This window comes from Nasonia vitripennis, chromosome 4 (genome assembly GCF_009193385.2).
Source record: "Nasonia vitripennis strain AsymCx chromosome 4, Nvit_psr_1.1, whole genome shotgun sequence".
Lineage (NCBI taxonomy): Eukaryota > Metazoa > Arthropoda > Insecta > Hymenoptera > Pteromalidae > Nasonia > Nasonia vitripennis.
In genome coordinates this window covers 2,965,435-2,993,274 of record NC_045760.1, presented here as the reverse complement: position 1 = coordinate 2,993,274, position 27,840 = coordinate 2,965,435, and the positions used below count along the sequence as shown (strand labels likewise).

General features: G+C 47.3%; 4 protein-coding genes and 1 long non-coding RNA gene across 10 annotated transcripts; 3 read left to right on the top strand and 2 right to left on the bottom strand.

Moving 5' to 3' along the window:
- Window positions 1–91: 91 nt before the first annotated feature.
- Window positions 92–3,617, top strand: LOC100119870 (synaptic vesicle glycoprotein 2A). 2 transcript variants are annotated; one of them, XM_016985281.2, is made up of 12 exons: window positions 92–340; window positions 428–475; window positions 960–1,121; window positions 1,210–1,390; window positions 1,473–1,594; window positions 1,656–1,900; window positions 1,985–2,145; window positions 2,216–2,381; window positions 2,451–2,568; window positions 2,651–2,810; window positions 3,093–3,220; window positions 3,313–3,617. In XM_016985281.2, the coding sequence occupies exons 1-12, from the start codon at window positions 289–291 to the stop codon at window positions 3,405–3,407; spliced, it is 1,638 nt and encodes a 545-aa protein (XP_016840770.1). In that variant the 5' UTR covers window positions 92–288; the 3' UTR covers window positions 3,408–3,617. The 2 variants fall into 2 exon arrangements, with proteins under 2 accessions (XP_016840770.1, XP_016840772.1); XM_016985283.3 differs by having other exon boundaries at window positions 94–340; window positions 960–1,113.
- LOC116417262 lies at window positions 365–7,131 on the bottom strand. 2 transcript variants are annotated; one of them, XR_004227557.1, is made up of 4 exons: window positions 7,021–7,131; window positions 6,181–6,384; window positions 5,903–6,087; window positions 365–2,758 (listed from the first exon to the last, which is right to left on the bottom strand). It is a non-coding gene; the product is annotated as an uncharacterized LOC116417262 (long non-coding RNA). The 2 variants fall into 2 exon arrangements; XR_004227556.1 differs by lacking the exon at window positions 7,021–7,131 and adding an exon at window positions 6,444–6,739.
- Or175 (odorant receptor 175) lies at window positions 7,103–10,273 on the top strand. Of its 3 annotated transcripts, none has more exons than XM_031928466.1 (10): window positions 7,103–7,212; window positions 7,598–7,766; window positions 7,853–7,975; window positions 8,053–8,170; window positions 8,241–8,505; window positions 8,581–8,697; window positions 8,777–8,867; window positions 8,945–9,081; window positions 9,149–9,281; window positions 9,360–10,273. In XM_031928466.1, the coding sequence occupies exons 2-10, from the start codon at window positions 7,623–7,625 to the stop codon at window positions 9,408–9,410; spliced, it is 1,179 nt and encodes a 392-aa protein (XP_031784326.1). In that variant the 5' UTR covers window positions 7,103–7,212; window positions 7,598–7,622; the 3' UTR covers window positions 9,411–10,273. The 3 variants fall into 3 exon arrangements, with proteins under 3 accessions (XP_031784326.1, XP_031784327.1, NP_001177558.1); XM_031928467.1 differs by lacking the exon at window positions 7,103–7,212 and adding an exon at window positions 7,250–7,522; NM_001190629.1 differs by lacking the exon at window positions 7,103–7,212 and having other exon boundaries at window positions 7,623–7,766; window positions 7,871–7,996; window positions 9,360–9,410.
- Window positions 10,274–10,923: 650 nt separating this feature from the next.
- Window positions 10,924–25,517, top strand: LOC100680285 (protein CBFA2T1). Of its 2 annotated transcripts, none has more exons than XM_031929591.1 (9): window positions 10,924–11,276; window positions 16,789–17,066; window positions 19,223–19,626; window positions 19,697–19,843; window positions 21,493–21,749; window positions 23,458–23,792; window positions 23,861–24,193; window positions 24,263–24,498; window positions 24,562–25,517. In XM_031929591.1, exons 2-9 carry the CDS (start codon window positions 16,790–16,792, stop codon window positions 24,811–24,813), a joined length of 2,241 nt encoding a protein of 746 aa, XP_031785451.1. In that variant the 5' UTR covers window positions 10,924–11,276; window position 16,789; the 3' UTR covers window positions 24,814–25,517. The 2 variants fall into 2 exon arrangements, with proteins under 2 accessions (XP_031785451.1, XP_031785450.1); XM_031929590.1 differs by having other exon boundaries at window positions 21,490–21,749.
- LOC100119965 (nucleolar protein 9) lies at window positions 25,501–27,746 on the bottom strand. Its single transcript, XM_001603603.6, has 2 exons — window positions 27,364–27,746; window positions 25,501–27,292 (listed from the first exon to the last, which is right to left on the bottom strand). Exons 1-2 carry the CDS (start codon window positions 27,613–27,615, stop codon window positions 25,748–25,750), a joined length of 1,797 nt encoding a protein of 598 aa, XP_001603653.2. The 5' UTR covers window positions 27,616–27,746; the 3' UTR covers window positions 25,501–25,747.
- Between the last annotated feature and the right edge of the window lie 94 nt (window positions 27,747–27,840).

Here is a 27,840-nt window from a genome sequence, read left to right as displayed (position 1 = left end):
GGTACAACGACATACCTATACACAGGCGAATTTCTGCCCGGTCGGCCAAAAGCGAAAAAACGTAGAGCAATGGAGAGAGAGAGAGTCACGTGAGCAGGGACGATTCGATGATAAAACGAATGAGCCTCGCGGGATCCGAAAGACGCGTGGAGTAGTTGTCAGTCGGCGATCGTTTGTCGCCTTGAGCGCAAGGAGCTTGCGCGACTCGATATTCCAGGACGATCAGCCGCACACTGCAGCTAAGGAGCTTTCGCGAGCTTTGTGCAGCCGCCAGAAGCAGGAAACGTCATGCTCACGGAGATTCGCTCTGCGAGGGGGAGGAACGGCGTGTGGACCGTCGGTGAGATTTCATGCAGAGATGAGATTTAACCGAGGTTTGCTTTTCTTTTCGTTTTTTTTTTTTTTTTTCATGCTTGGATTACGGCAGAGGAGTATCAGAATCCTGCGGATTACGAGAAGGCCATCGCTACGACAGGTATGTGGCCTCGTGGTTAAATTAACGATGGGTTTTCGATTGATGTGTAATTGGATCCTTCTTTTCGATTCGTATTCTACTGCAATAACGTTACGTGTACGCGGCGACAAGTGTCTTAATCTGGTTATAAAACTGTGTAAACTGTAGTATATGCGACAGATAAACGATCTTATTTTCGTTCGACATGAATGTCTTTTAATAGATTATACGTTTCGAACTATTGCAAATCTGTATCTTTCCACGCTAGCCTTCCTCGATTAAATTCGAAAAATTTCCTCCCAAGCCGATGGCACGAACAAAAGTTTCTCGGAAAATAATCGAGAGAAACTTTCCGATACCGACACTTTCATGCATATTAAAATATAATCAAGGATCAATGTTATATACATCAGATAACGCGCGGGTTCGGACACGCGATAAACGATTGAATACAAATATCCATCGATGCATAGAAAATGATAAGCGACGTCTCGTTTGCGAATAGGCTACGGACTCTTCAACATACTTATGCTCCTGGCAGCTCTGCCCGTCGGCTGGACCTGCGTCCTCGACACCACGATCACGGCCTTCTTCATCCAGTCCACCGAGTGCGACTTCGAACTGACCCTGTTTCGCAGAGGCGTCGCCGTTGGCATTGTGTACATAGGTTCTATTCTGATTTTTAAGCGAGACGAGTTATATCGCAAAAGACACGTGTGCACATTATTACGAGATATCGGTATATCGATGTTTAGGGATGATCATCGCTGGGCCGCTCTGGGATTTCATCTTCCAAGACTGCGCGATTAGCTCGTTCTCGGGAAAGCGTAACGTGATTATCTTTGGACTAGTGCTTGACTCGATATGCAACATCCTTTGGGCTCACGCCACCTCTTACTACTCCTTCGTAATGTACAAGTTTCTCAATGGAATACTGTGAGTACACGCACGGGAGGTGCAAACAGACGTTGGCCAATAGTTTTCTGCAGTGTTGCACTAATTTTGAGAATAATCGCAGGATCGCTGGTCCATTGTCACTGCTCATGCCCTATCTCTCGGAGTTCCACGCGCCCACTTATCAGCAGACGTTCACCAACTGGGCCAGTCTACTCTTTGTTATTTCGAACATTTTTCCACCAGGTATGCGAGAGAGGCTTTCTCATTTTTTCTCACGGAAGATAAAATGTTAATTTTTTTGCAGCGCTAGCATCGGTATTTATACTGCGCACCCACTGGTTGAATTTTACGATTTTCAACTACTTCTACGAGACCTGGCGAGTCTACGTGCTGATTTGCACGATACCTTCGATAATGGGAGCGATTATGGTGTGTCTGATGCCGAAGAGCCCGAAATATCTCTTGACTCAGGGCGAGAGCAAGGAAGCTCTTCGGGTATTGAAGACCATGTACAGCATGAACTTCTTCGAGTCCGCAAGCTCGTTCAAGGTACGTAACTCTGAATCTCGAAGTTCTTTTATAACCGAGTACGCAAACTTCACTAACGTTATTTCCATTGTTCCGATTTGTAAGATTAAGACACTCGTAGCTCGACAAAAAATGAGGAACAGTTTAAAAAATATTTGCAGGGAGAGCTTGCAAGATAGTATCTCGAAGCTGAAAATGCTGTTCTCGCAAGCCTACTCGAGGGTATTTCTAATTCTCCTGGCCCTGCAATTCACCAGTATGCTAGGGTGAGATTTTCAACTTTAGCAAATCGTATTACACGCATCGCTTTCTTCAACGCTAAAACAAACATTCCAGCTTCAACACGATGAGACTGTGGGTGCCTCAACTGTTCATAACGTTGAACAATTTCCGAGTTCTCGTCCGGTCGTTTAACCCCGACAAAACCATAACGATGTGCGAAATGCTTTTTCCGCGGATTCAGGCTGATGTCGACTATTCGTCCTGCAATTACACCTTGATGGTAAGAGAAACGAATGGCTGATGCAGCGTGACACGATTGCGCAGCGAGATAACGCTTTTTGATTTACAGCCCGACGTTGAGTCTGCAGTGTACGTCAATTCGACGATAATTGCGTCGTCAGCTGTCATTTTCGGATTCCTCTTTACGGTCATGACAACCACGCTGATGAAGAAAATTATCATTATTGGTATGTTTATTATTATTATTATTATTATTATTTTTTTTTTTAATATTCACACAAGCATCATCAGTATAAAATGGATTTGCAGTTATGTCGTTCATGATCTCGACCATCGGTAGTTTCGGAGCCAACTGGGCTGTGGAGATACCTTACATACTCGCCTTGTGTTCGTCCATCATCGTGACATCGAGGATAGCTGGAAACATAATCATAGCTTACAATGCCGAAGTCACGCCTCAGAATCTTAGGTAACTCTTCATTATTCGATATACATATCGATCGCGCAATAAAGCTCTTCATAATTCAATAGCTTTCTGTTATCTAAGCGTCTGCTTCTGTTTGGAGGTGCTGATTTTGCACCTTTGCTTTATGATTCCATCGTTATAAATCAATTAATCAAACGCGAACGTACACACTCTGTTGTAAAACGTCTTAACTTGGTTTTTCCCTATCGTCTGTTATCAAACTACAGATTGTACGATTACGGTAATAGGATTATTAATATCCAACACGAACAACTGTCGTTTCAGGCCAACTGCCACCAAGAGTATTAATTTCATGGGCAACGTCGGTGCAGCGGTAGGAAATATCGTCTTTTCCACAGTTTTGGGACTCAATTGTCTGACCGCCTTCATGGGCATCGGCTGCTTGACACTACGTAACGACACATTTTTATATTTATATTCAATGCAGACACGTATGCAAATCGATCGATAATCTCGCGGAAAACGGAACGTTTCATTCTTCCAGTTTGCTACGTGCTATCTTTCTATCTGCTGAAGAAGCCAATTGAGGAGATTAAGCCTGACGTCGAGAAGTACACGGCAAACGGTGAATTTTCATGATAGTCGCGACAGCTGTAGCGCCGCGACTATAAACGATCATGAAGAACTCTCGTCATGTGACCAGCTTCACATAATCCCGAGCGATCATGTAAAAAACGTGATACAATGATATTCAAAGCGTGATCTGTTATATGCTTGTACAAGGCGAGTCACTTACACAAATCGATATTATTTTTATATACGATCTTAATAAACGCATTGTATATTTCAGCGAAAACCTATACACACGAACCCGTTCCATTCGCTCCAGCTTGCGCATCTGCAGCGCCGCGCGAATTAATAAACGATCCGACGCACACACACACACACACACACTGTGCGAAGCTCGTTTTTAACCGACAAACTGCGCTCGTCCATTTAGCAAATTTAATTTCGCAAACATCCCTCTTTAAACGTCGTTTACGACAATCATATCGTATTTCCCGCGGCTTCTTGCAGAGGAAATCCGCACACACACACACACACACACGCTGCGCGACTACGACGACGGCAGCACGTGTGGCACACGTGGCACGAGAGCACATGTGTCCCGGTAATCACACGCGCGCATGTAGCAGAGAAAGAGAGAGAGAGAGAGAGAGAGAGAGAGAGAGAGAGAAAGGCGAATACGACGAGGATAGATGTGTGTGTGTGCGCGCGCGCGCGGACAGAGGGAGGAAGCAAAGTTTAGCCGGCGCAAAACACGCGGAAACAGCTGTTTAAGCTTATCCAGTTCACCTGTTCGTCCGTTCATCCGATATTTTACAAAGACTACCGTTAATATTAAAATTCGACTTTTCGCCTGCAACCTGACACTTTGTTTCCCTCCATATATACGATCTACGTAAGAAAAAGTCGCATAATCGCTATCGGTCGTTCTCTCTCATTATAAATTGCGGATAACGCGCGCAGAGAGCGAGTAAGTACACAGAGAGCTCTGGTTCGTTTCGAGCTGCTCGCTCGCGTCGACGCGCCTGCTGTTGCTGCATGCAGTTGACTCCGTGCAATTGACATCCACTCGACTCTCTCTCTCTCTCTCTCGCGTACGTGCGTGCTATCGACATATCCGCGGCCCACCCCCTGACGCCACGACGAACTCGCTCGCTAACTCCCCGCAGGTATATCTGTATATAGAGCGTATGCTGTGTATACCGATCGGAGCACTGTCACTTCCGACTCTCTTTTCCGCGCGACGATACGCCATATAGAGTGGAGAGGTATGCAGCAGCCGTCGCAAGCTCTTACGCCTATAGGTAATGCGACGAGTTAACGCGGAGGAAGAAAAGATCGTGGAATCGGAATGGACTCCCCCTGGTTATACCTACCAGCATCCTTCAAAACAAGGAGTGAGAGAGAAAAAATGAAACCCAACGACCCGCATAGCTCGATTCATTTCGTCGCGCGACCGATCTCCGCTTACCCGTATACACAGGGCCGTTTCATTCAACACTATCAGCAAACACCCACAGAAAAATCCATCAACGATCCCTTCCTGCAGCCGTTCGCGCTTCCGCATTTTTTTCCTCTATTGTCCCTGTCTACCTGTATATATGCACACCATACTGTATACAACAACACACAGGCGCAGAGATTCCGCAGCAGCGCAGCACCTGCGGCGCGCACCTGCGATGATTGCGTTCTAAAACCGCTGCCGGCCGCTGCAGTATGGCTCAATTGAGGGTTGGTGTGTGTGTGTGTGTGTATACACTCTGGAGTAGAGTGGCCGGGCTCGCCGCGCTTTAATTCAAGTGCGCGGCTCGAACTCGCGTTGCGAGGTTGATTGTGCTGTGCGTCAAATTAACCGGCGTGAATTATTCCACTATTACAGTGTCGGGTTGACGGATTAGTTTCTTTGTACGTGATAAGCACTTTTCCATGTGTAATACGTCGCTGCGCGATCGAGGTTCGCGACAATTGACAGGCGACAAGAGCGAGCGAGTGCGGGGGAGTACATGTATGTATAGGCTCAAGTGGTCGGGATTCGATTTGCCGGATCAAAGGAAGTTATAACTTTGCTTTCGCTCGCGGACGATCGTCAAAGCGCGCCCACGTCGAAACTTCTTCCTACACATTTCCGATACGTATTCCGATTCTTTTGAAACCGCGTCGCGCAATGTTCAATTACTCGTGAGAGGTAAAGATCGATTATCTCAAACGTCAAACAAAGCATAATTTCGCTGCACAGGATTCGAATAAAAGCCCACAGCTAAACAGACGACAGCGTAAAAGGGTAGCAGCAGCAACAGAACAAACAAGACGGGAAAATCGGTCACGTCAATTGCACCGCGCGTATACGCACACAAAACGGACCAGTCGATTATAATGCCGGCGCTCAGCTCGCGCACAGGATGAACTGCCTGGATGCAGCCGGAGGCTGTGGCCCGTAATTTACGACTTATCTACGAGTACGCAGCGCGTGTAATTTTCCTCGCGTTGCTCTATACTCGCTGCTGCTGCAGTTCGCTAGAGCCGACGTTTACAACGCGCTTATCTGGACCGAGCCATATTACACATACCTGCAGAGTGTGGGACAAGCTTCTGGCTCGAACGCGCGGATGAGAGGGAAAAAGTGTATGCGCAGAGGGTGCGCTGGTTGCTTCGATGAAAATCGCTGATTAGAAGATGTTGGCTTTCGTGTATGTGGGTTCGATCATTTTGAATATTGTACGATATCGACATTTTAAGCTCATGCCTGCAAACACTAAAAATTTGCATTGAAAATCCTTGGGATTCCAATCTAACATTTTATTTCTATTTGAAAGTCCAATGACGTTTTAGACTGGCTCTTACTTACCCAGTTGCTTACACTCTCCGGTTCGGAATTGATACCTATATATGGAAAAACTACCTTTGTTGGGCCTATACTCGTGCTGATCAAGCTATAACTGCACGTTACCGACACTTATTATCATTTTCGTTGATGCAGTATTCGCATACCTGACTGAATTTCGGTAATTTCGATCAAGTACATCGAATTTATCGAGTTGCTGCTGAAAACCTAAAAGTAAGAGCAATTAAGATATAGATCATTTTGTTGTTGTTTCATCGCATACTTACTTGTAGTTTTTTAAAAAATAACCAGCTCTATTCATCGTCATGTAAACGCGATAACGAAACTCCTTTCCGGACGTTCAAAACGCTACTATAGAGCCGATCTCTATCGAATATGGCTAGCTCGGCATGAAATAAATGTAATTATTGAAGATTTAATTACGTATGAATAATGCCTCGAAAATGCCAGCTTGGAAGAAAAAACTCGCCTTTGTTCGATTTTATTTCATAGGTGAGCAACAATAGGAAATCTCGCTGAAAATACACGCTTTCGCGATGAATCTTACTGTTTTCTATAGCAATTTGCATGATAAATAACAAAAAATAATTATTCATACAACTGTGCATTATCTATATTATGAAACTTTAAACTCCCTCCCTCGATAATTGACTCTCGATATTATTGCGAGTGGGAAAAATCTCTCACCCCACTGCTTTTGCCTGTTCTTGGAAAAGCAATTATTCCATACACCACAATGCGGCTTGATTTTTATGTGCAAATATTATTCCTATGTTCGTCGAGATAATTTGCATAATAAAAAAGGTGAAAATAATTATTTTAAAGTCGGCAGACTTTGCTTACATATTCTCGAGTCAGTGTGAAGAGCGAGCTCGAAACTCAACGGAATAAGAGAAGCAAAAAGTCTCGTGTAAAAGTGAAATGGTCATTTTAACGGGATTCAAGTTTCCAAATATATAATTTAAAAATTCAATTAAGTTTTCATTTAATAGTCTATAATGTGAAAATACGTACTGATCGAAGCTTCATTTATACGTAAGTACAGCTCCGTTGTGCTAAATTTATAAAAGACAATACATTATTTGATGCCTGTACGTTATGTAATTTTGATAGAACAATTTACATTTTAAGTGACTATTGATTAAACAAAGTTTCCTCTGTTATTATCTAAATGTTCAGGGAGCTAGGGCGAGAATATTTAATTCTTGAAATTATTTCAAATCTATAGTGGCTACTTTTGACATTTTTTTTACTACAATCGCAATTAAAACTATATCATATATTTAAGCACCATACCATCACAATTGCATAAGATTTTCGATCAAATTATCCTGTTATTAATATTGTAATTAAAATTTAGTTAATTCAATAATACAGCGGGATCAACGAAATTCCGGCAAATTTACACGATTGATTGTAGGTTTTGAAACACTTCAATCGCCAAAATGGATATATTCGATGGCGCATACTACAAAAGTTGCAAGTGGTTTTTAAGTACCTTAGGACTATGGCCTTATCAAACAGACAACAGAAAAAGAATTAGTGCAGTAATTTTTTTTGTAGTCAACATATCGTTGGCGATTCCAACGGTGAGTTTGTGTACGTCTAGATTCGTGAAATATATGAGTTGGAAGTTATTATTTAAGAATTCTAAGAACGAAATGATTAACAACAGGGTGCACTGCTATACAAGTTATGGTTGAAAAGCTTTACTGTTACTTTTGAAAACACTGTATCAGTCATGTTTGCTATTGGATGCTGCGCTAAATATGTCGTAACATACACAAGTTCACAGCGAGTACGTAATAAAGCTGACGAAGTAATGATTGTCTACAAACTTGTTGTTTCATTATGATATTCAACATTTTTTCTTAGCTAGTCCGGCTGTTTAAACAAATAGCTTCTGATTGGCAAAGAATTACCGATACTACTGAACTGTCAATATTAACGAAGTATTCGGAAAAAGGCAAGTTTTTGATAACATTCTATCAAGGTTCGTACAAATGTTCTTACTATTTCAGATTCTAAAAACTACATTATGTTGAGTCGTCTCGCAATTTTAGTTTACGTATGGTTTGGATGGACCGTGTACACATTGATGCCTTTCATTCCATACTTTCTGGATAAAGTATCACCTCTAAACGAAAGCAGACCGTTATTGATGCCATTTTACGCCGATTATATAGTTTTCGATCAAGCTGATTATCATTATACATCTTGTTTTCATATAGCTTTTGTCTATATATCCAGTGCCTTGTTGTTTTGTGGCGTGGATGCTACATTCGTCATGAGCGTCCAGCATACATGTGGTCTATTTGCAATTATTTGGTAAACAATATTTTTGGTTGAAATTAATGGCATCAATCGAGTATTGAAATTAAAACTAAATATCGATGTTCACAGTCATAGGTTGGAGGGTGAAAAGATTAAGAAGGAAAGTGAATATGCTCAGAATGTAATGAAGACGCTGAGTGAAGAGGAATTGCGTGAGGTGGTTATTTTTCACAACAACTGTATAACGTAAGAAAAGAGATTGAAATCGATGAAGCTTTCAAATCATTGATAAATGTTTGTTCTATGTGTAACATGTTATGCTTAGATGCTCCGGTTTGCTCGAAGATTCATTCAATCTTTCGTTTCTTATACTGAATAGTATGAGCGTTCTTGGTTTAGCTCTTTCGGGTGTTTACGTAAGCAACTCCTATACCGCACATTCATCATGAAGCTTTCATCATGTCAAAGTACTGAGATATCATTACAATTTTAGTTCATCTACATTTACGAAGATTATTACAAGTTTGTACGTATCATGGCATTTTTTGTTGGTCTCATCATTCACTTGTTGTACCTCAATTGGGTAGGCCAGAAAATTATTGATAGCAGTGAAGACGTCTTCTTGGCAGCGTAAGTTGTATAAATTTTTATATACATCTTCAGAAAGTGTTCATTAAGGTACGATTAACTTTGACAGTTACTGCAGTAAATGGTACGTCATTTCCACCAGCGCAAGGGCTTTCATAAAGATCATAATGGTCCGAGCTCTGGAACCATGTCGATTGACCGCTGGTGGGCTATCGACTTTGTGCATGGAAAGCTTTGGAATCGTAAGATTTAACATTTTTATCCCATCAACAAAGTAAACCTCAGGTTCATGGTTTCACTAAATGGCTTTTGCATTCCAGCTGATCAAAACTTCGGTATCGTATTTTACCGTATTCTTATCCGTGGCATAAGCAGCAGGTACTGCACAGCGTTGCAAGGGAAGTTGGAAAGTCAGCCCATCTGCTCAGACGCATAAGATACTATATTTTTCTACAAATCTAAATATAAAAAAGCGTATATTTTGCAAACGGTATACTCCGACGAATATCCTACTATTTTGTAAGACAATTTACAGAACACATTCGACTTCAGACTGCAGCAGGGATACTTAAAATCTGTATATCTTTTGATATTAGTGTATAAAATACCGTATAGCTATAAAAAAAATCAAATGTCGATTCTTTTTAGTAAAAAATATTCCGAGAAATTCAATCCACGTGTCATTTCACGTAGGCTTTTGACGGGAAATAGCTCTGAAAGTACAGTGATTTGCAATGACGGAGCGGGGATCAATCGAGATTTTTGAAATTTGAATGGTCGGAATTGATAACGGCTCGGGAAACCTTACGGGCTCAAATGATTGAAATGCCAAAGCGTTGTAACGTATATAAAAAAAAATTCAGCTACGATATAATACCGAAATCATCATCAGGCTCGCGCGACAAAGTCACATTCAAAACACATCAAAAGCAGCCGATCCTGCGCACAAGGAAAGCTCCGATCGAAATTAATTTCCAGTCCCGTAAGCCGGAGGAGAGAGTGCAAAGTAAAGCGCAGCCCAGTACAGAGAGAGGGTGTGTGTGTGTGTGTATATATAGGGAGAACGGGGAAGTACATAGTGTGTTATAGGTGCTGGAGCGCGCGCGAGAGGAAAGATCGCTGCACGCGAGAGAGGGAGAGAGAGAGAGAGAGAGAGAGCCGGAGCTATTCCTCAGCTTCAGAAGCAGAGCTTTTCTTCGCGCGGAATATATATCGGCGCGTCAGGAGCACGTACACGGCGCGCGTTTGTGCGCGCGCGATATTTGCGAATAGGCTCGAGTTTTCCCGCCTCCCCAATCTGCCCACTTAGCAGACTCTCGAAGCCGCTTCGGAATCGAATGACCGAAACTTCCTATTTCCTTATTGAATCGGAGCAAGGCTGCCGCTGAAATTGCCGAGCTCTCAGTCGGATGCGCGTAAATCACGTTTCTTATATCGCATCGTTGTTCTGTGTTCAAGGGCCTATTGTATATCGAGCTTCCTTAAACTTAAACGAGAGCGTAAAGCGACTACCAGTGATCGATCGATCGATCAGCTCGAAAAAGGGAAAAAGGAGCCAACGACGTCGATCATCGCGTTGCAGAAAAGAGAAGAGCTCGCAAAGGCAAAACCAGAAGCTCTCGCCATCAAGCAAGCTCCTCTCTCTCTCTCTCGCTCACGAGAGAGCTTGCAGCATGCCGTCAGCAGAAGCCCGCCCGTCTCGCGGTTTCTATTATACCCGAGAGAGCTGCAGTAGCGCGCATTTCGTGTGTGGCCCGCGTTCTGCTGCTGCTGCTGCTGCTCGCGACGGGGGTAGACGTCTCTCTCTCTCTCTCTCTCTCTTCTTCTCTCTGTCCTCGTGCTGCTGCTGCTGCTCTGACGCGTAGAGCTCAGTCGGCCGCCGGCAGCCGCGCGAGCCTCAGCTCGAGAGAGTTGCGGCTCTGTATTGCGCGTTGTACAGTGATACGCAGTCGTTCCGCTCGCTTTTTTTTCGGCTGGGAAGAAAGATCGCAGGTGTACGCGACACCTGGATAAACGCTGCTCACAATTGCGCGACGCTCGTTTTTGCAATTTCTTTTGTTCCCGCGCGGTGATCGAGGATCGATATAGCATTGAAAATCGATGTGCTGGATGAGCTGGTTCAGTTTTGTTTTGATTAACACGCGAGAGGATGTTGAAGGAACTCGATGCACTGAGGGCTGAAAGCGAGAACTGCGCTGTTTTTCGGCATCGTCGTTGAAGATTGTTCATTGTCGAAGGTGAGTAGTTCGATATTTATTGTGCTCTATACGAAATTATTATTACTAATCCGCAGCCTAGGTATAAACGCATACTCGACTAACAAAAAAAAAAAAAAAGAAAACAGTAAATCGAGCTTATACGGCAAATCAAAACGCAAACATCAGAGAGTCCATCAAAGAATTACTCTCCGCAAGCAAAACCCCCCCCCCCCCCCCTATAAACTCTCGTCAAATCAGCGTCAATATAACGACGAGATCAACATGCCGCTCGAAACGGGCCGGAAGGGGTGAGACAGAGAGCAGAGAGTGAGAGCGACTGGTTGTTGCACATACGCGAGGCGCACACACATGTCCCCGAGCACATGCTTCGCTCAAACACACGTCTCTCTCTCTCACTCTCTCGGGACTGGGGCAAAGGGTGTACTGCTGCATACACAGCAGCTCGTGAAAAACGAGACGAATCAACAGGAGTTTTGTGCACGAGATGTGTATGCTGATTGCGCGGACGCGAGGCTGTACATATGGGACGCTAAAAGGATTAGCTCCTTCGGTTCGATATTAATCCTTTGGAAGAGGATGTAAAAATGGCAAACTACATACGCGCGGGAAACTTGGAAACTCGGGGGAACTGGAAGAATAAGCCTGCCGGCGGCGGCATGCGAAAACCGTCAGCTGCATCCCTTCGCACGCGATATTCGCCGATAATCAGTTTCCTCTCTTGGCTTTCCCGCCGCCCATTTATTTCAGCGCGCGCGAGCTTTCCTCTCTCGTTTATCGCGCGGCTGTTTCCGTTTAATTATCGGAGGGTATAAATCGACGTGCTTCTGAAAAACCGTAACGATTTTTTCCAGACAGCGATCGCGACTTCCTTCCGCGTAATTGTTTAGCGACACATACGTCGCCGCGGATCAAGGCGGCATCGATTAATGAAATTCGCGCTGCCGCAGCATCTCTAAAGAGCTTTTGCGCGCGTGTTGTAGCCGAAGTATTATATCGATTAACTGTTGGCAACAGAAGAGCGCGCTCGGAAAGCTCGAGCGCGCGCCTGGCTTTGGCTTTCCTATATTATTAATCTTTCTCCCTCTCGCTTTACGATCCTCCCCCCCCTCTCTCTCTCTCTCGCTCTCGCTCGCGAGTTTCTCTCGAGAGTACATACACAGCCATAGCCGCGTGCACACATAGCGGATGGGGTTATACGTTATAAGCGTGTCCGTCAGGTGTTGCGGGCAGCTTCCCTCGCGGTTCAAAGGGAATCAAGACTCGGGACACACAGAGATTCTATATTCCTGCCGAGAGAGAGAGAGAGAGAGAGAGAGAGGAATGCGCGCACCTGGCAGGTAGTAGCTTGCGGTGCACGTCACGTCGTGTTTATTTTGTTGATGCGTGGGCGGATGCGTGCGCGCGCGCCTGCGAGATAAAAGTTTCAAATGAGCACCGGATTAAAATGAGAGAGGAAGGGCCCGAGGCGCCGCGCGCACGCATTGTTTTTGAAGTTTGGGAAAAATAGATTGAATCCCTCCCTCCCTCCCTCTGAGCTTGCGCTTGGCTTTGTGCGCGCAGCTTTCTCGAAAACTCGGCGGCGTTCTCTCTTCGCATATAGGTAAAATTGAAATCGCGCGCGGCTGGATCTATAAATTGGAAAAAACGATCGCGGCCCTGTCCAGTTCGGAGTATAAACACAGTCGCGGAAAAGATCCTACAGAGCTGCAGCTGCGCCGTGTAATAGTTCGTTCCGAAGCTCGAGTTCTCTCCGTGTACACGCAGAGCAGGAGCGATTTCCACAGACGCGGCTGACGGACCATCTGCACTCGGCGCACCTGCGAACTTCCTTCATTCGATATTGCGCTCGATTGCGCGGGGGGTCGTCGTCGCCCGCTATATTTCGATTTATACTCAGAGTTCAAATTCCCGAGCTATAAGTCGATCGAGCCGTCTAACTGCAAAAGCCGCAAACGAGCTCGATTGCCTCAGCCCCGGCCAAACGCGCTCGCTCGAATGATTTTTCCACGCATACACATACGGCTCTCTACGGCGTTGTGTGTATGATATAGCCGCAGAGTTAGCGCGCGGACGAGTATCTGCCGTTGAAGCGCGATTGATTGACAGAGCCAGGAGCTTTACCGCCGGCGGCGTCGCCGCCGTGATCATCGACGAGAACCGACAGAACCATCGAGTATAACTGCGCGATTCATCGTTCGCTTAAACAATTTCCGCGAGGTGAGCCGCCAGAATAAACTCTCCCTCTCTCTCTCTCTCTCTCTCTCTCTCTCTCTCTTTCGCGGTTGCTGCGAGGGAAAACGCGCCGACGTCATCCGCAGCCTAACACTTGTGAAAACTTTCGCGCAAAGACAATAATGCGAGAGCGGTCGGTTCTTTTTTCCGAAATTCGCCGATGCTTAATTGAATTTTTCCGCGCGCAAGAGGATTTTACAATTCGCGCGGTAAAAGGGAAAAATTGAGAGTCCGAAAGTTCGAGTGTAAAGCGAGTTTTATTCCGGAGTCGTATATAACTTACGGAGAGAGCGACGCACCTGCGTAGCAGATAACCGAACTAATTCGCCGAGCGATTTCGCAGCGCGAGCCGATCAAACAAATTTTTCAAACAAAGTATCGATCGAGCTCCACACACGTGTCCCCGCGAGGGTATCTATTCGCGGATAGAAATGTAATTCTCTTTCTCGGTTGCCAGGCACGCTTGCGTATCATTGTTCGCTTATACAAAAAAAAAAAAAAAAAAATGCCACAGCGAGATAACCAGATCCGCATAATGAAGCCGTACCGCGCGTAATCGTGCCATCAGCAGGCGAGCGCATCAAAAAGTACGACATCAAAAGCTCCCCGCGCGGCGACGCACAATGCCCGAAATCTCAATAAAACAATCGGCGTATAACTGTATAATGTGTAACGGGTGCGATAATAAAAAGCCCGAAACGCGCGCGCGCGGAACGATTCCGGTCAAAAATCTCTCGCGTATAATAGCAGGTGTATACACCTGCATTAGCCGAGAGCGCGTATACTTACACAAACTGCAATAGCAGCGACGGGCACGTGCGGGCGGCGAATCATCATCAACCGCGCAGATAAAAGCCATCTCAAAGCGCGACTGTGCGTGACATTTTTATAATGAAGCCGGCCTACCGCAGCATAAAGCGACGCTCTGTGTGTGTGTGTACGCGTATACCTACGAGTACAGCGAGTCAGATGCGAAAGAGGAGGTAGACATCTGGCCTCTGTCTCGCGCGCCGTTCTAATATTGGAAATTTCAGCGTGTGCCATGTGCGGGACATATGTATAAACATAAGCCAGGCTGTTTCGCCGGCTGCAGCGCTCGAGAGGCTGCTCTCTCTCTCTCTCTCTCTCTCTCTCTCTCTCTCTCTCTCTCTCCGTGCCTCTTCAAGAGGGTTAGGGGCCGACTGCAGGGCTGTGCAGTCCTATCGATTCGCGATTATATTTTCGACGCGCTTTTGCCGAACTTTTTTTTTTCTCGGGGGAGATTGACGATTTCGCGCGAGTATATACAGCGCATGAATGGGAGGCTTTGTGATCGGCGCGACGATACAACAGCTGGTCTAGGCGCGTGTTTTATTGTTATAGGCACGCGCTGATTTTGTCGACGAACTTCCGGCTCTCTGTCTCTCGCTCGCGTCTCCTTCTTTCTTTATCTTCGGCGCGCGAGCGTGTTTGAGAGGCAGCATTGATGAGCCGCGAACAGCTTGGGTTATTCACTCGTGGAAGCACATGGTTACCGTGACCGCCGACTGACTTTATGGACGTTTCTCAATACTTTTTTCTGATCTACACGTATAACGAGCTCGTAATGAAGAAGCGATTTTTCGTTGTTTGCACAGCCATACGCACACGCTTCACGCGACGATCCAGTTGACTCAGATGCGCTGAGAGAAAAAACAGCGCGTGTCGTCTCGATCGAGACTTTGTCCTCGGTCTAAGTTAAGAAAATAAAATCGCGAAAATATAACGAATTATAACGTGTCAGACTCGCATATTTACCAAAAAATTAATCAATCCGTGAAAAGTCCAGCACGCCGCATAAATAGAACCGCGAGCGAGTGCAATATCAATATGAAAGCGTGAATATTTTACAGGGCACAGCAGCGGCTCTCGATCCCGTCGATTAAAAAATGCTAATAACCCCTCCGATGAAGACAGATCACCGGCAGCAGTCGCCGCGCATCGATTCACCCTCTTCGAAGACGCTTTCTGCTCTACTCCTCTTCTTCTTCTTCGTTTTTTTTTTTTGTTTTTTTTTTTGTTTCATCTCTCCGCGCACACAGCTGGGATTTCGTAAGTCAGCGGCCACATCTGGATCCTGACAGCGTATAAGTATGTGCGCGCTCAGGCGCACATGGCACAGCCGTCGCTACTGCCTCCTCTCACCCTCCTCCGAATGAGTCACGCGGACGATATTGCAATCTCTACGCGGCTCTCACTCTCGGTATAGTTATAGAATTTTGCATACACGCGGGGGCCTGTATTGGGAGAGAGAGAGAGAGAGAGAGAGAGAGAGAGCGGGAAAGGGTTGTGTCGCGCGGCTTACTTCCTAACTTTTCTAATTGTACCTTTCTTATTAAATGTGTAAACGCCTGATAGAGCGAGGCGGGGGGTCGAAAGGCAAATCGGAGCGAATGTAAGCCTGGGGGAAGATGAGAGACGGAGAAAGCCGCGGATTTCCCGCCGCGGCACGTATATCACTTTCGGACGCGCTTGTTTACCCAACTAAGCGTCTTAACGAGTGACGCGCGCCCGGCTCGACGCTTATCGAAATTTCCCCCATTTTTTCAAGTAGTAACTCGCCAGCTTGATCGTACCCACGTAAAATCCTTAAAAGAACTCCCCCGTTCCGAAAAAAACTTCCGCCAGCACTTTCCGCACTCCCGGTAGGCGTCTGCATACCGTCACCGTCTAAGCTCCACAGTAGCAGCAGCTGCGACAACAAAAAGCTCCAGCGATTTCGGCAGCGGCTGCTTTATTTCCCGCGGAGCGATGGACGTAAAGCAGCGACTCGTCGATGCGCGTAATAGCGTATACAGTTACCAAAGCTGCGGTCGCGCTGCGAATCTCTGGCTTTTATTGTCTGTCCGGCCAAACAGAGGCGCGCGTGGCTGTTGTACCGCCGGGAAACTCGATACCCTCGCCGGATCTATTTATGCGCGCATTAATCATTTCTTCGATCTCACCTGTGCTGGACCAGAAAAAAAAAAAAAAAAGAAAAAAAGAAAAAGAAAAGCTCGACACGATCGCGCGTGACGCTCATTACGCGACACAGCAGTAGCTCGCGAAACGACTAACGGCAAAATACGCGCCTCTCGTTAAAAGGCCGATCGGTATGCAGGACACGAGCGAGACGCGGTCACGTACGCGAAATGTGTGCGTCTGCTGCTGGTATATGGAATCAATCAAATTCGAATCGCGACGCACGCGCCTGAGCTTTCTTTTTCGGCTTGGGCTAATGTTGCGTCCGAATCGATATATAGGCTCGCCTTTAAAAAATGCGAAACGATGCGTGTTTCAGGATGAAGGTGGAAGGCGGCGGAGTAGCGACGAGTAGCGGAGCGCCGGCATCGCTCCTCCACAGGATCAAGGTGAAGGAAGAGGCGAAGGACTGCGCCGGAGCTTTGAAGACGAGCAGCAACGTCTCGCCACCGCCGAGAAGTCTGGCGATAGGCGCCATCGCCACGATCACGATAAGCAGCGGCTGCGAACTGACGCCGGCGCCGACGAGTGCCGCTCCAGTGCCGGCCGTCGAGCCGGTCGATCTGGATCTCAAGAGTGCAGGCGCCAGGGCCAAGGGTGAGTTGCGATCAAGGGCCAGCTTTGTTTCGTTATGGCTTTCTTTTTAAGCGTGTAATTTCATCAAAGAACGGAGAGATATAAATTAAAAATCTGCCCCGTCTGCCGCAGCAAAGGAAACCCATATCGCGATCGCCCTCATGGTCGCTCGCAAGAAAAAGCTCTCACCCCTTCCAAAAAAAAAAAGCATCCCTCGGGATTCTCTCCACGAATTTTCGGCGCCCACCTACTGCAACTCTCCATCACAGTCGAACGATCCGCGAGAAAGAGACTTGGAATCGCGCGATGTGGGCGCCCGTATGCGAGGATCATCGTCTCTCTCTCTCTCTCTCACGGCGAGTTTGGAATCGCGCAGGCGGCTCACGATCGCGGGCTTATCTGGCCCAGCCCGCAGAGCAGCTGATGCTATATTCCGCTGATGCACGCAAAACACCGCCGGCGAGGGCGTCTTTCCGTAATGAGCTCTCCGCGTTGATTAGAGATCCGCGGATTAATTCGATGCGGGCGAGATCGCGGCTCTCTATCGGAGCTTTTTTCCGACTCGAAAATCGAATCGCAACAGAAAATAGCCTGCGCATCCTCCTGTTTCGTTAACGACGCAAAACAGCCCAAGCGGAGTCTCTCTTTACCCAGCAAGCACGTGCGCCTGGCGCCGACGCGATAAGACACGTCCGACACTTTCTGTCGAGAGAGAGGAAGCTATACCCTACTGTTCGTCGCTGATATCCCGCGCTCGAGGTGTGCATGCACTTTCCTTCCTATATGCAGCCTCCCGTGTGCGCTGCTCTACTGTATAAAGGGCGACGATTTTTGGACCTCGGAGAGGGAGCTTTAGCGTACGGTTCAGCTATTTCGCGGTCCGGGACAGACACGAGGCTTATACGCGGCCGTCTTAACGAGATGACGCTTTATTATACCGTTGCGGCTGTAACGACGCTTTTACGTAATATTATACGCGCGTCGTGTCTCATCTCGAGCGGACGGCAACTTTTCAATCGCGAACTTTTCGTTTATTAAAATCCGCCGTCTGCCCGCACCTGCGCGTCGCGGAATTTCCTTATCCTCTTTCGATTCTCTTCCCGAGACGAAAGATTGACTCTCTCTCTCTCTCTCTCTCTCTCTCTCCCGCGCGGAAGAATAAGAGAGGAAGCTGCGCAGCTCGCGGAAGCAGGAGGGGAAGGAATTGCGATCAAAGCCATCTGTTGCATTGTCCCGGCAATTAGGAGGCGACAGCTGAGTCCCAGCGTACTTACTTGCCACAGTGACGCTCAACCGCTGGAGAGCTTGCGCGAGAGCTTTTTCGCTGCTTTGCGTGTTTTTCGGGATTATGGTTGAGTGGTTTCCGGTGAAAAGTCGAACCGACACGATGATGCTATGATCTTTCCGACGATCTCTACACGTAAGGGGGGATAAATCTAAAAAAATAAGGCTAAGCACCTCCGCAGTCCCATCGTATCCGCGTACGCATAAAACTCCGAGTGTATAGGCGGCTGAACGTCGCTGTGGGGAGTAACAGCTGGTCGAAGGGACGGCAGCATCAGCGCGGGCAACAGCCGTTTCCGTCACCAGCTTCTCCGGATATGCGTACAGCCGTATACCCGCGAGATCTCCTTACTTCTTCCGATAAAAAAAGGAAGAATAGCGGAGCCGTATTCTCTTACGACGATTTGATTAGGAAATAGCTTATGCATACGTGCATGGCATATAGTCGAGCGAGCTGTGTTATACGCACACAGCGATCTTTCTCTCTCTCTCTCTCTCGGCACAGGTAGCGAGTAATTACCTGTTGGCGTCAGGTGACTGTGACACGCGAGAGCTTCTCTCTATACTCCGCGGCTGCCGCACTCAGCGCGCGGAGCTTTCTAAACTCTCTGGGAGAGAGAGAGAGAGCTCCTACTGCTCCTTTATCATTTCCAACCTGATGCGAAACCCTCTCTCGCTCGGGATATAGAAAAAGCTACATGCCTGCGAGCTGCGTGTGCGCATGATAGTATATGTACGTTATTTCGAGCGTCAAGTGAAATTGAAATTCCCGCGAGCGAAGCTTCGGATAAGATAGAGTTTTGCTGGTCTACCGCGGACAGCTTCTTAACCGATCGCGCTCCAGCACCTCATTGTCCCGCGACCAGTTTGACGAATTCCGATCTCTTCCGCAGCGGTGTCTCGAGACAAGGTGCCACCTCGCGAGGACGTCAACGGCACGGAGAGTCGAGGTTCCTCGTCCCCATCGCCGTCCTCGTCACCGGGTTCCCACTACAACCATCAGCAGCAGCAGAAGCTTCAGTCGCGCGCGGCATCGTCCTCGTCGGCTCGATCGCCCGACAGCGACGACTGCCCTCCTCTTCAGTCTCTCAAGACCGAAGCCCAGGACGAGGTCCGGCAGCCTCAGGATGAGCCCAAAACCGAGGCTAACGGTGCTGGTAACGGAGGACGATGCATCTCCGGCATCTTCGCTGCTCACGGAAAGCTCAAGAGGCTCCTGGGGACGCTCGTCCAGTTCGCCATGGACATATCCCCGGACACGGGGGACACCGTGAGGACGCTCGTGCTCGGCCTCCTGGTGAGTACCCACATTACAATTTCTCATAAGAACACCAATGACCGTAGCTCATTCCATCATTCAACTACAGAGCGGATCTATGACAGCCGAGGAATTCCACTCGGCCCTCCAGGAGGCGACGAACTTTCCCCTCCGCGGCTTCGTTCTCCCGTACCTGAAGCACACTCTGCCGTCGTTGCAGCGCGACTTGGGCACCGCTGCCCGGGTTGACAATCAGGTGAGTCTAATGTGCTGGTGTATATAGGTATACAGTAAAACGAGATTGCGAGCACTCGATAAAATTTGTCACTCTCTCTCTCTCTCTCTCTCTCTCTCTCTCTTTCCCCGCGCGAGGCGTAAAACTGATATCGCGGCTGACCCACAAGGGCTCCGATTTGCGCTTTATTATATACGCTCGCCTCGAGAAAGAGGGCTCGTAAATCACTCGAGCCTGGCGCAACAAAGCCGGATGTAGTCTCGCGGACGCCTCATTTCCTAATCTAATTATTCCAAGTCAAATAGTTCGCGAATTATAAAAAAAAAAAAAAATCCACAGCGTCACGGCCTACACGCATTACAAGCTCGAAAGCGTTCAGCGGCGCGCACTCGTTAATCGCACGGGGGCCGAACGTGCCGACGCGTAAACAGCAGCTCGAGTTTACCCACTACCCTTATTCAGCATCAGCAGCCCTTTTCCGGATATATATTCGCTGAATTATACATGGAACCGCAAAAAGCTCTCTCTCTCTCTCTCTGCCGGAGAATATTCATCACGTTCAAATTTTTCAAACTCGCTCTCGAGGAAAAACAATAATATAATAACGATATATCGAGCGGAACGACTGGGAAAGCTGTTTCCCCCGAGTGAAATTGTAGGTATACATCACGCTGCGGAAGAACGACGACGAGCAGCTGTTGCCCACCGGCGGCGTCTCGAGACTCCGAGAGCTATAACGAATTGCAAATTAATAGCGAGCATTTACATTTTCGCGCGAGAGAGCGAGAGCTGCATCGTCAACCGAGTTTTCGGACGCTTTGCTTTTTTTTTTTTTTACGACCAAGACGAGGACGGCGCAGCTTCGCAGGTGCGTACGCTGAAAGAAAGTTCGGATTTTCCATTTCTTTCTCTCGCGCGATCGACGAAAACTTTCGCGGCAACTAGCTCACGGCTCACGCACGTCTCTTATTACCAACTCGGCGCGCGAGAGAGCTTGTATCGATTAGTACTCGGGACGTTAATTGCCAGCGGCTGCAGCACGCGCTGTTGGCATAGTATAGCTGCAGTACAGCAGCAGCAGGCTCGATATTGAATTAGAAGCGATAAATCGCGCTCTGGCAGCCAGAACGAGTATTAAGAAAGGAAGAAGGAGCGAACGGGCCAAGACGACGACGCGGAGGACGATAAAGTACCTGGAGCCTGCGAATATTAAAAACGAAACTGATTGGTCTTCCTGGGGCACAGCTTTTACGCCGAGTTTTATATGAAAATTTTCAGGGCGACGCCTGCTGCTGCTGCTGCTAATTCCTTCTCTTTGTTGTTCTTTTTTCTCTCCCGCGTGACGCGCGTAGTTAGGAAAAAAATCGAAACCTAATTATTTTCGCGCTCGAACGAGCAATCGAGGCGCGCTCTCGCATAATAAAGTTGTCCAAACGAGTCGAAGGGTGTGTGTTTACACGAATGAATTTCCATGTAAATTAGCCCGCGTATATCCATCCGCGCCGAGAAACGATCGAATTCTCGAGAGAGAGAGAGAGAGAGAGAGAGAGAGAGAGAGAGAGAGGAAAACCAAGAAAAGTACAGACCCCCACCCACCTATATAACACAAGTGTGTGAACAAGTGTCGTGTAACGCAGCTGTCGTCACCGAGATATGTCTCTGATTAGCAGACGTGCGGCCAGTACCTGCGCTCTAACGAAGCAGCGGTGCTCGAGGCCGTGGGACTGGTATCTGCCGCCGCGTCAACCGGTAGCACTGCTGGAACAGCCGAGGATCCTTTTGGTACCGAGCACCTGCTTACAGGACACTCGAATTTGGCGCAGCACTACGCGATGAGGCCCAGCGCTATGCATCCCGTCGCCGCTGCACCGCCGCATCTGGGATTCGGAATCGGAGTGGCTGTCAAGAGGAGGGCGTCCGATGTTATGTAAAGTTTTTCATTATTCTTATTTCTTTGCGTTATACTGTACAACAACGCCGGCTTATTGCCGCGCCTCGTATAGCCCTCTTAATTAACTCCCCTCGTCGTTCATATTTCAATTTTATCGCCCGCTCGCGAATAGCGACCTTACTGTGTACTCCGCAATTCCGTTACAATGACTCGGCTCACATACGCACATTCCACTATTACAACAGAGGAGTAGATACACTGAGAGAGCTATATATTAAAATTTACTACATACGTATGAAAAATTACTATATTAGATAGTAACGGCAGGTCATACTCGCTCCATGACAATTTTTACTATATTCATTACTATATTCATAGTAAAAATTGTTAGACTTATATTAAAATTTGTTATATATTAATATTATAAAGTTGATTTATGCAGTAATCAGAGACCAAAATCTATAATTTTTTGTTTATCTGGTATCATTCGCTGCTATTATTTATTAATTTTGGTCAATTTATTATTAATATTAACTCATGAGTAAATGTGATTAATATATCAGATTTGAAATTTAGTAGATAACAGTACTGTTTGGGTAAGTGGTCAGCGCGCTCGACTCCCATTCCCAGAGGTCCAGGTTCGATCCCCGTCGCCGCAGAAAAATTTCTTTCACTTAACAACCTTAAATATCAATAATAATAATAATAATAATCATCATGTTCGAAAACGCGCGTAAAATTGCCCAGCAAAAAAAAAAAACTATCTGAGATAGTAGAATTTAATACAAAGCAAGTATTATTATAACCGTCCGTTACCTATATAATATAGTAATTTTTCCTGCAATATATAGAGTAAATTTTAATATCTAGTTTTCTCAGTGTACGCGATGACTATTTTTCACTAATTGCGCAGCTGCCGGCTAGACTGTATCGTAAATTAGCAGAGAGGCGCGCGGGGGCGTACAAGACACGCGCGCGATTAACACGGCCGCAAGCTCTGCCAAGCCGCAGAGCTCGCTCCGAAAAATCTTGGCCGACGGCCACTCGCTGCACGCAGCTGCGAGATATTGCCGCGCATGGGAATTTGTCGCGGCTCGTCTGATCCGAGCGCGACTGTTACTACTTGGAAAAATTTGCCGAGAGTGCGTGTGCGGAGGCGGGGACGTCATCAAAGTTTGGAGAATCGATCCGCCGACTCTCTCGGCACATCCCTTACCGACAAACACACACACACGCGCGCGCGCGCGCGCGAGTATGCATAATGGGCTTCCGGTCGCAGCATAATACTCTGAGAGAAAGAGAGAGAGAGAGAGAGGCGACGAGCCGCGAAGGCGACAAAACGCGCGCGAGCGAGAAAGGCTCTGCTGTTCCTGCCACATCCGCAATACACCGCCCCCACTACCAGCAGTAGCTCCTCTCTTCTCTCTGCACAGCGGCAGCCTAGTCGCCTCTCGATATGTCTGCCGCTGACGTTTCCATATATCACCGCGCGCGCCGGCACACCTTACCCCCCTCGACCCCTTTATATATACAGCAATCTCTCTCTCTCTCTCTCTCTCTCTCTCTCGCACCCTTTCACTCTCTTTCTGGCCCAAGCCGAGTATCGCAAACTTGGGCGCGCGAGCTGGCTCGAGTGCCTATCGGCACACCACTGCTAATATGCCAGTCGCATGCGCCCTATACCTATATATATATAGGGCAGGACATATTTCGCGCTTATTAATCGAACACAAATCTGGTCCAGGTACTACGAGAACGGCGCGCTCTTCGACGACGGGCCGGCGTACCCGAAGCGCTCGAGCAACCCCTGGTCCCACCAGCCGCAGCACCCCCAGCATCCTCAGCACCCGCAGCAGCACCCGCAGCAGCACCCGCAGCCGCAGCAGCCGCCAGCAGCTTCCCACCATCACCTCCCGCATCACCAGCAGCAACAGCAACACGACTCGGCCTACAACTGCTGGTACTCGCACCCGCTCTCCGCTCACGGACACGGACCCAGCGGATTGTCCGGATACGGGCCACTAGGCGCCGCAGCCCACCTGTCGCACCAGCCTGTCGCTGCTCACGCTGCCGCGAACCGTGAGTGTTCTACCCAATTTTATCGCGCATAAGTACAACTTTGATTTTAACGACGACGGCACATCCAGCTGGCGCAGCACCAGCTCAGAACGGCTCGACCAGCAGCAGCCTGGACGATGAGTGGAAGAACATCCACGTGATGCTGAACTGCATCCTCGGCATGGTGGAGAAGACCAAGCGCGCCTTGGCGATTCTGCAGAAGCGCGGATGCGCGAGTCCCGCGGCGGCAGCGGCCTCCGCGAACGGAGCGGCCCAGCCGTCGAACAACGGGGCCCAACAGCAACCGCAGGAGAGCTCCGGACAGGACAGGGACGGCAGCTTCAAGAGGCTGTCCGGGGAGATCGTCGCGCAGACCATCAGGGCCACGGAGGACCGCGTCGCCGAGGTCAAGAGGAGAGCCGGTGAGTCGAGCTTGAAATTACAGTGTATGTCCTGATAACTGAGGAAATTCGTTGCTTTCTGTTCCGCAGAGGAGGCCGTGCAGGAGGTCAAGCGCGTCGCCATGGCGGAGGTCCAGCGCGCGGTAGCCGTAGCCGTGGCCGAGTCCCGGGCGAGCGAGCGTCGTCGCTACCTGGACAACCTCCCGATGGCTCAGCAACCGCGAGCTCACCACGGCCGACCGGTTCCGTTCCTGCCGACACCCGCTCGAGCGACCGGTACCGGTAGCGCCAGCGACGACGTCGACAAGGAGGCGCACCCGGGATCGGTAAGCTCTCCGCGAGTCATCGCTTTCTAGAGGAAATCGGTAACGATCACGATCTATTTACAGAGCTGCTGGAACTGCGGCAGACCGGCGCTCGAGACCTGCGGAGGCTGCGGAGTCGCTCGTTACTGCGGCTCCTTCTGCCAACACCGCGACTGGGAGGCCGGAGGTCACCACGCCACCTGCGCCACGACCACCGGCTCCACTTCCAGCACTACCGCGGCCCTACCCGACCGATCTTCGACGCCAAGCCCGACGACCGGCGAGAGCAACCTCGTTACCGATCCGGCGAAATCGGCGCCGAGAATCGCCAAGTAAGCCGGCGATCGGTAGAGGAGCGTGTGTACATAGTCTATAGGGGACACGAGCTGTGTAAAAATTAGGGTTTCGTTGTTGCCGTTGTTATAGTTTCTTTGATTCTCTCGGTGTTTTAGACGCTCTAGCTTGCTGCGTATATTGAATGTCTGTACCGGATAAGGAGACACTTTCGATAGGACTCTTACGCGCACCGAACTCGATCATACCGATTTTACCGATCTTATCCTAGTCAATTGATAGGTTTAACGCGAGCGTAGTCTGAATTTCGCCTTTTCTTGCCAGAACGCGCGTTCTTCGAACTTTTCATAACTACGCTAAAGTTATTTGTTTATTATTGCACTATACCGATGTACAGAGATAAGAGGATATATTTTCTGATTAATTCGTAGGTGTTTTCTTCTAATCGTTATGTACATTATGTATACGCTGATTTTATAATTTATTGAAACTTTTGCACCAAAAATTCTATACGTACGAATAGGCGTCCAAGCAGAACGTTAAAGTAGATTTAAATAAAATTATATCAAATAGTTAAGTCTAGTCAAGCCGGGACAAGCGACATCTTTGTTAGAACGTTTCTCCTCGAATCCTAGATCGTAGCTGTACCAAACTTCGATGTAATTTGTCTCTATTCAAAATAGGTACCTTTTGCGTTCAAATCAAGTGTACAACGGATTCTAATAAAAATGTATTGATTAAGCAAATTTGATATATTTCTCTCACAACAACAAATTCACAGCTAGAAAATCGTTTTTACATTTCTATATTATATATATATATGCTCGACACTCGTCGAGCTCTGTAAGTTTTAACAATTTCATGTATATACAGAGTAAAGATATATACACACAATGCATGGAAATCGTTAAGAATTGTAATAAATTTACATAATTCAACGCTATGTATGATTTTACATTAAATTAATAAAACGACTTCACGACTTTTCTTTCTTCGCACCGCCGATGATGTCCGCGAAGAGCGCTTTGGTCTTTTCGTCCTTACCCTGTGCTTCTGACCAATCCTTTTTGCTCCTGGCAAACAATGGGACGTTCAGCTTCGCCGAAATCACTCGTCCGGCATTCGTCGAACGAAGCGATTCTCCTACCTCGGCCAACTCTTCCATGATGATCTGCCGTTGGGCCGTTTTGGCCCAAACCCATACCTTATCCAGACACCTCGAGCCGTGAGTGCTGCAAGCTAGTTTGGCCCACGTGCCTCTCAGATTCTTGGCGAGCCTTTCTCTACTTTTCTCGCCAATGAACTGACTGTCCATGAAAGCGTCCATGATTCTACTGCCTTTGGGATCTTCGAGTAGTTCGGACAAGTCTTCGGCGCACATGCCCAGCAATGAGTTCACTATTTTGATTGGTTTGTTGAAGTTTAGCATTGCTTGGATGGACAAGCTTCCATGCAAATTGAGCGGTACTTTGGTTTTTGTGTCCCCTTTGTTTCTCAAACTCTGATAGTCTTCGTAACTCTTAAGTGTGGCTACTAAAGGAACGATTTGGAGCTGCCTATCGTTAGGTTCATCACAATGCAACAATTTGGATATTACATTTATAAAGGGACCCTGCTTGGCATGAAGCTTATTGCAGCCTTTGGCTAAGCTGGCAAAGATACCAGTGTGCCCCTTTTTCAGAATAGCTTCCAAATGCTCTGAAATCTCGTCAAAGATTGTTTCAAAGTTTTCCTTTGTGTGACAGTGTTCAAATAATCTCTGAACGCAAAAATTGGCACCTTTCATCAGAGACAAATCTCGCAAACGATTCTCAAAGAACCTCTCGTAAATAGCAGTGAAATCCTTTGGGTTGGAAACAGCAAGACAGACTTCCAGTAGCCTCATGGAGCATTCGTTATTAAAAACATTCGATATATTATTCTCGTCATTTTTTGTAAAACACTCTGTAATTATTCTTTTTATGATAACACTGTTCAGATCTGAGTCAATATCTTTGAGAGAATACAAGACTGATTGCATCAGTCCAGAAGTCAAGTCATCCTGATTGAATTCAGCCAGCTGCGGAAGTTTGCTCAGCCTTTTACACGTCGTAAGAAGTAAATCCTTGTACTCGTCTACAACTTCTCTTCTGGTATCTAGATTAGGACCCATCTTCTTTTTGTTGTTGTCTTCGCTGAGATCAATAAGCCCTCCCAGACATTCTAGAGCAGTTCTTAGAACGTGATTGGCATATGTGTCCCAAACAAATTCTTCAATGTTATTTATGACATATTTACAGAACTTTAAAGTAATCTCATTGTACTTTTTAACTTCTGACTCTTTGACTTTTACAGTCTCCTGCTCATCTGATTTAACCAAGTTTCCTCTGTGAGCACAGACATGCATCAACTTTTGTAATACATGGGATGCGAACCTGTCACTGCAGAATGGCCTGAGTGCCTCGTTAAAGGCTTCGGAAAACCTCACTATCGTTTCAAAACCAGCATACTTAATTAAAGTATCAAGAACTCTAGAACCCACCTAAAAATTTATGATTATTTTACAAGTCGAAACGCTGCAAAGCAAGACAAGTTAGTGAGATTATTGCATACCTGATTTTTGGCGAAATTGATCTCTCTGCCAACTGTTTGTTCGTAGACGTTATCCACGAAGATTTGTTTATCCGTCATAGTTGGAAACTCGGTGCGAATCATTTCCAAAACGTTGACCATGTACTGATAAGTTTCGGCATCCAGTTCTCCTCCGTTATCACGTCTCCTGGCAAATTTCTTCGCCATCTGCATCGCAGACCTCTTCTTCTTGCGTTTCAGATTTTTCTTTGGGTTTTCTTCTTGATTTTCCATGGCTGACAGATAATTAACGCGACTTTCGACAGAGGGTTCAAGAGTAAAAACGTGCGACTACAGAGAACGTAAACACACTGTGTTATAACCTCGAATGTGCGCACCTCGCCTCACCGCGAACACGTTTTTCCAACCTGCAAATATACAGATTTCAAACAATGCTCGGTCGGTAAGGGTGAGCGTCAGACTGGTGCTGCCATTACACGATGTTCGTTTTGACTTCAT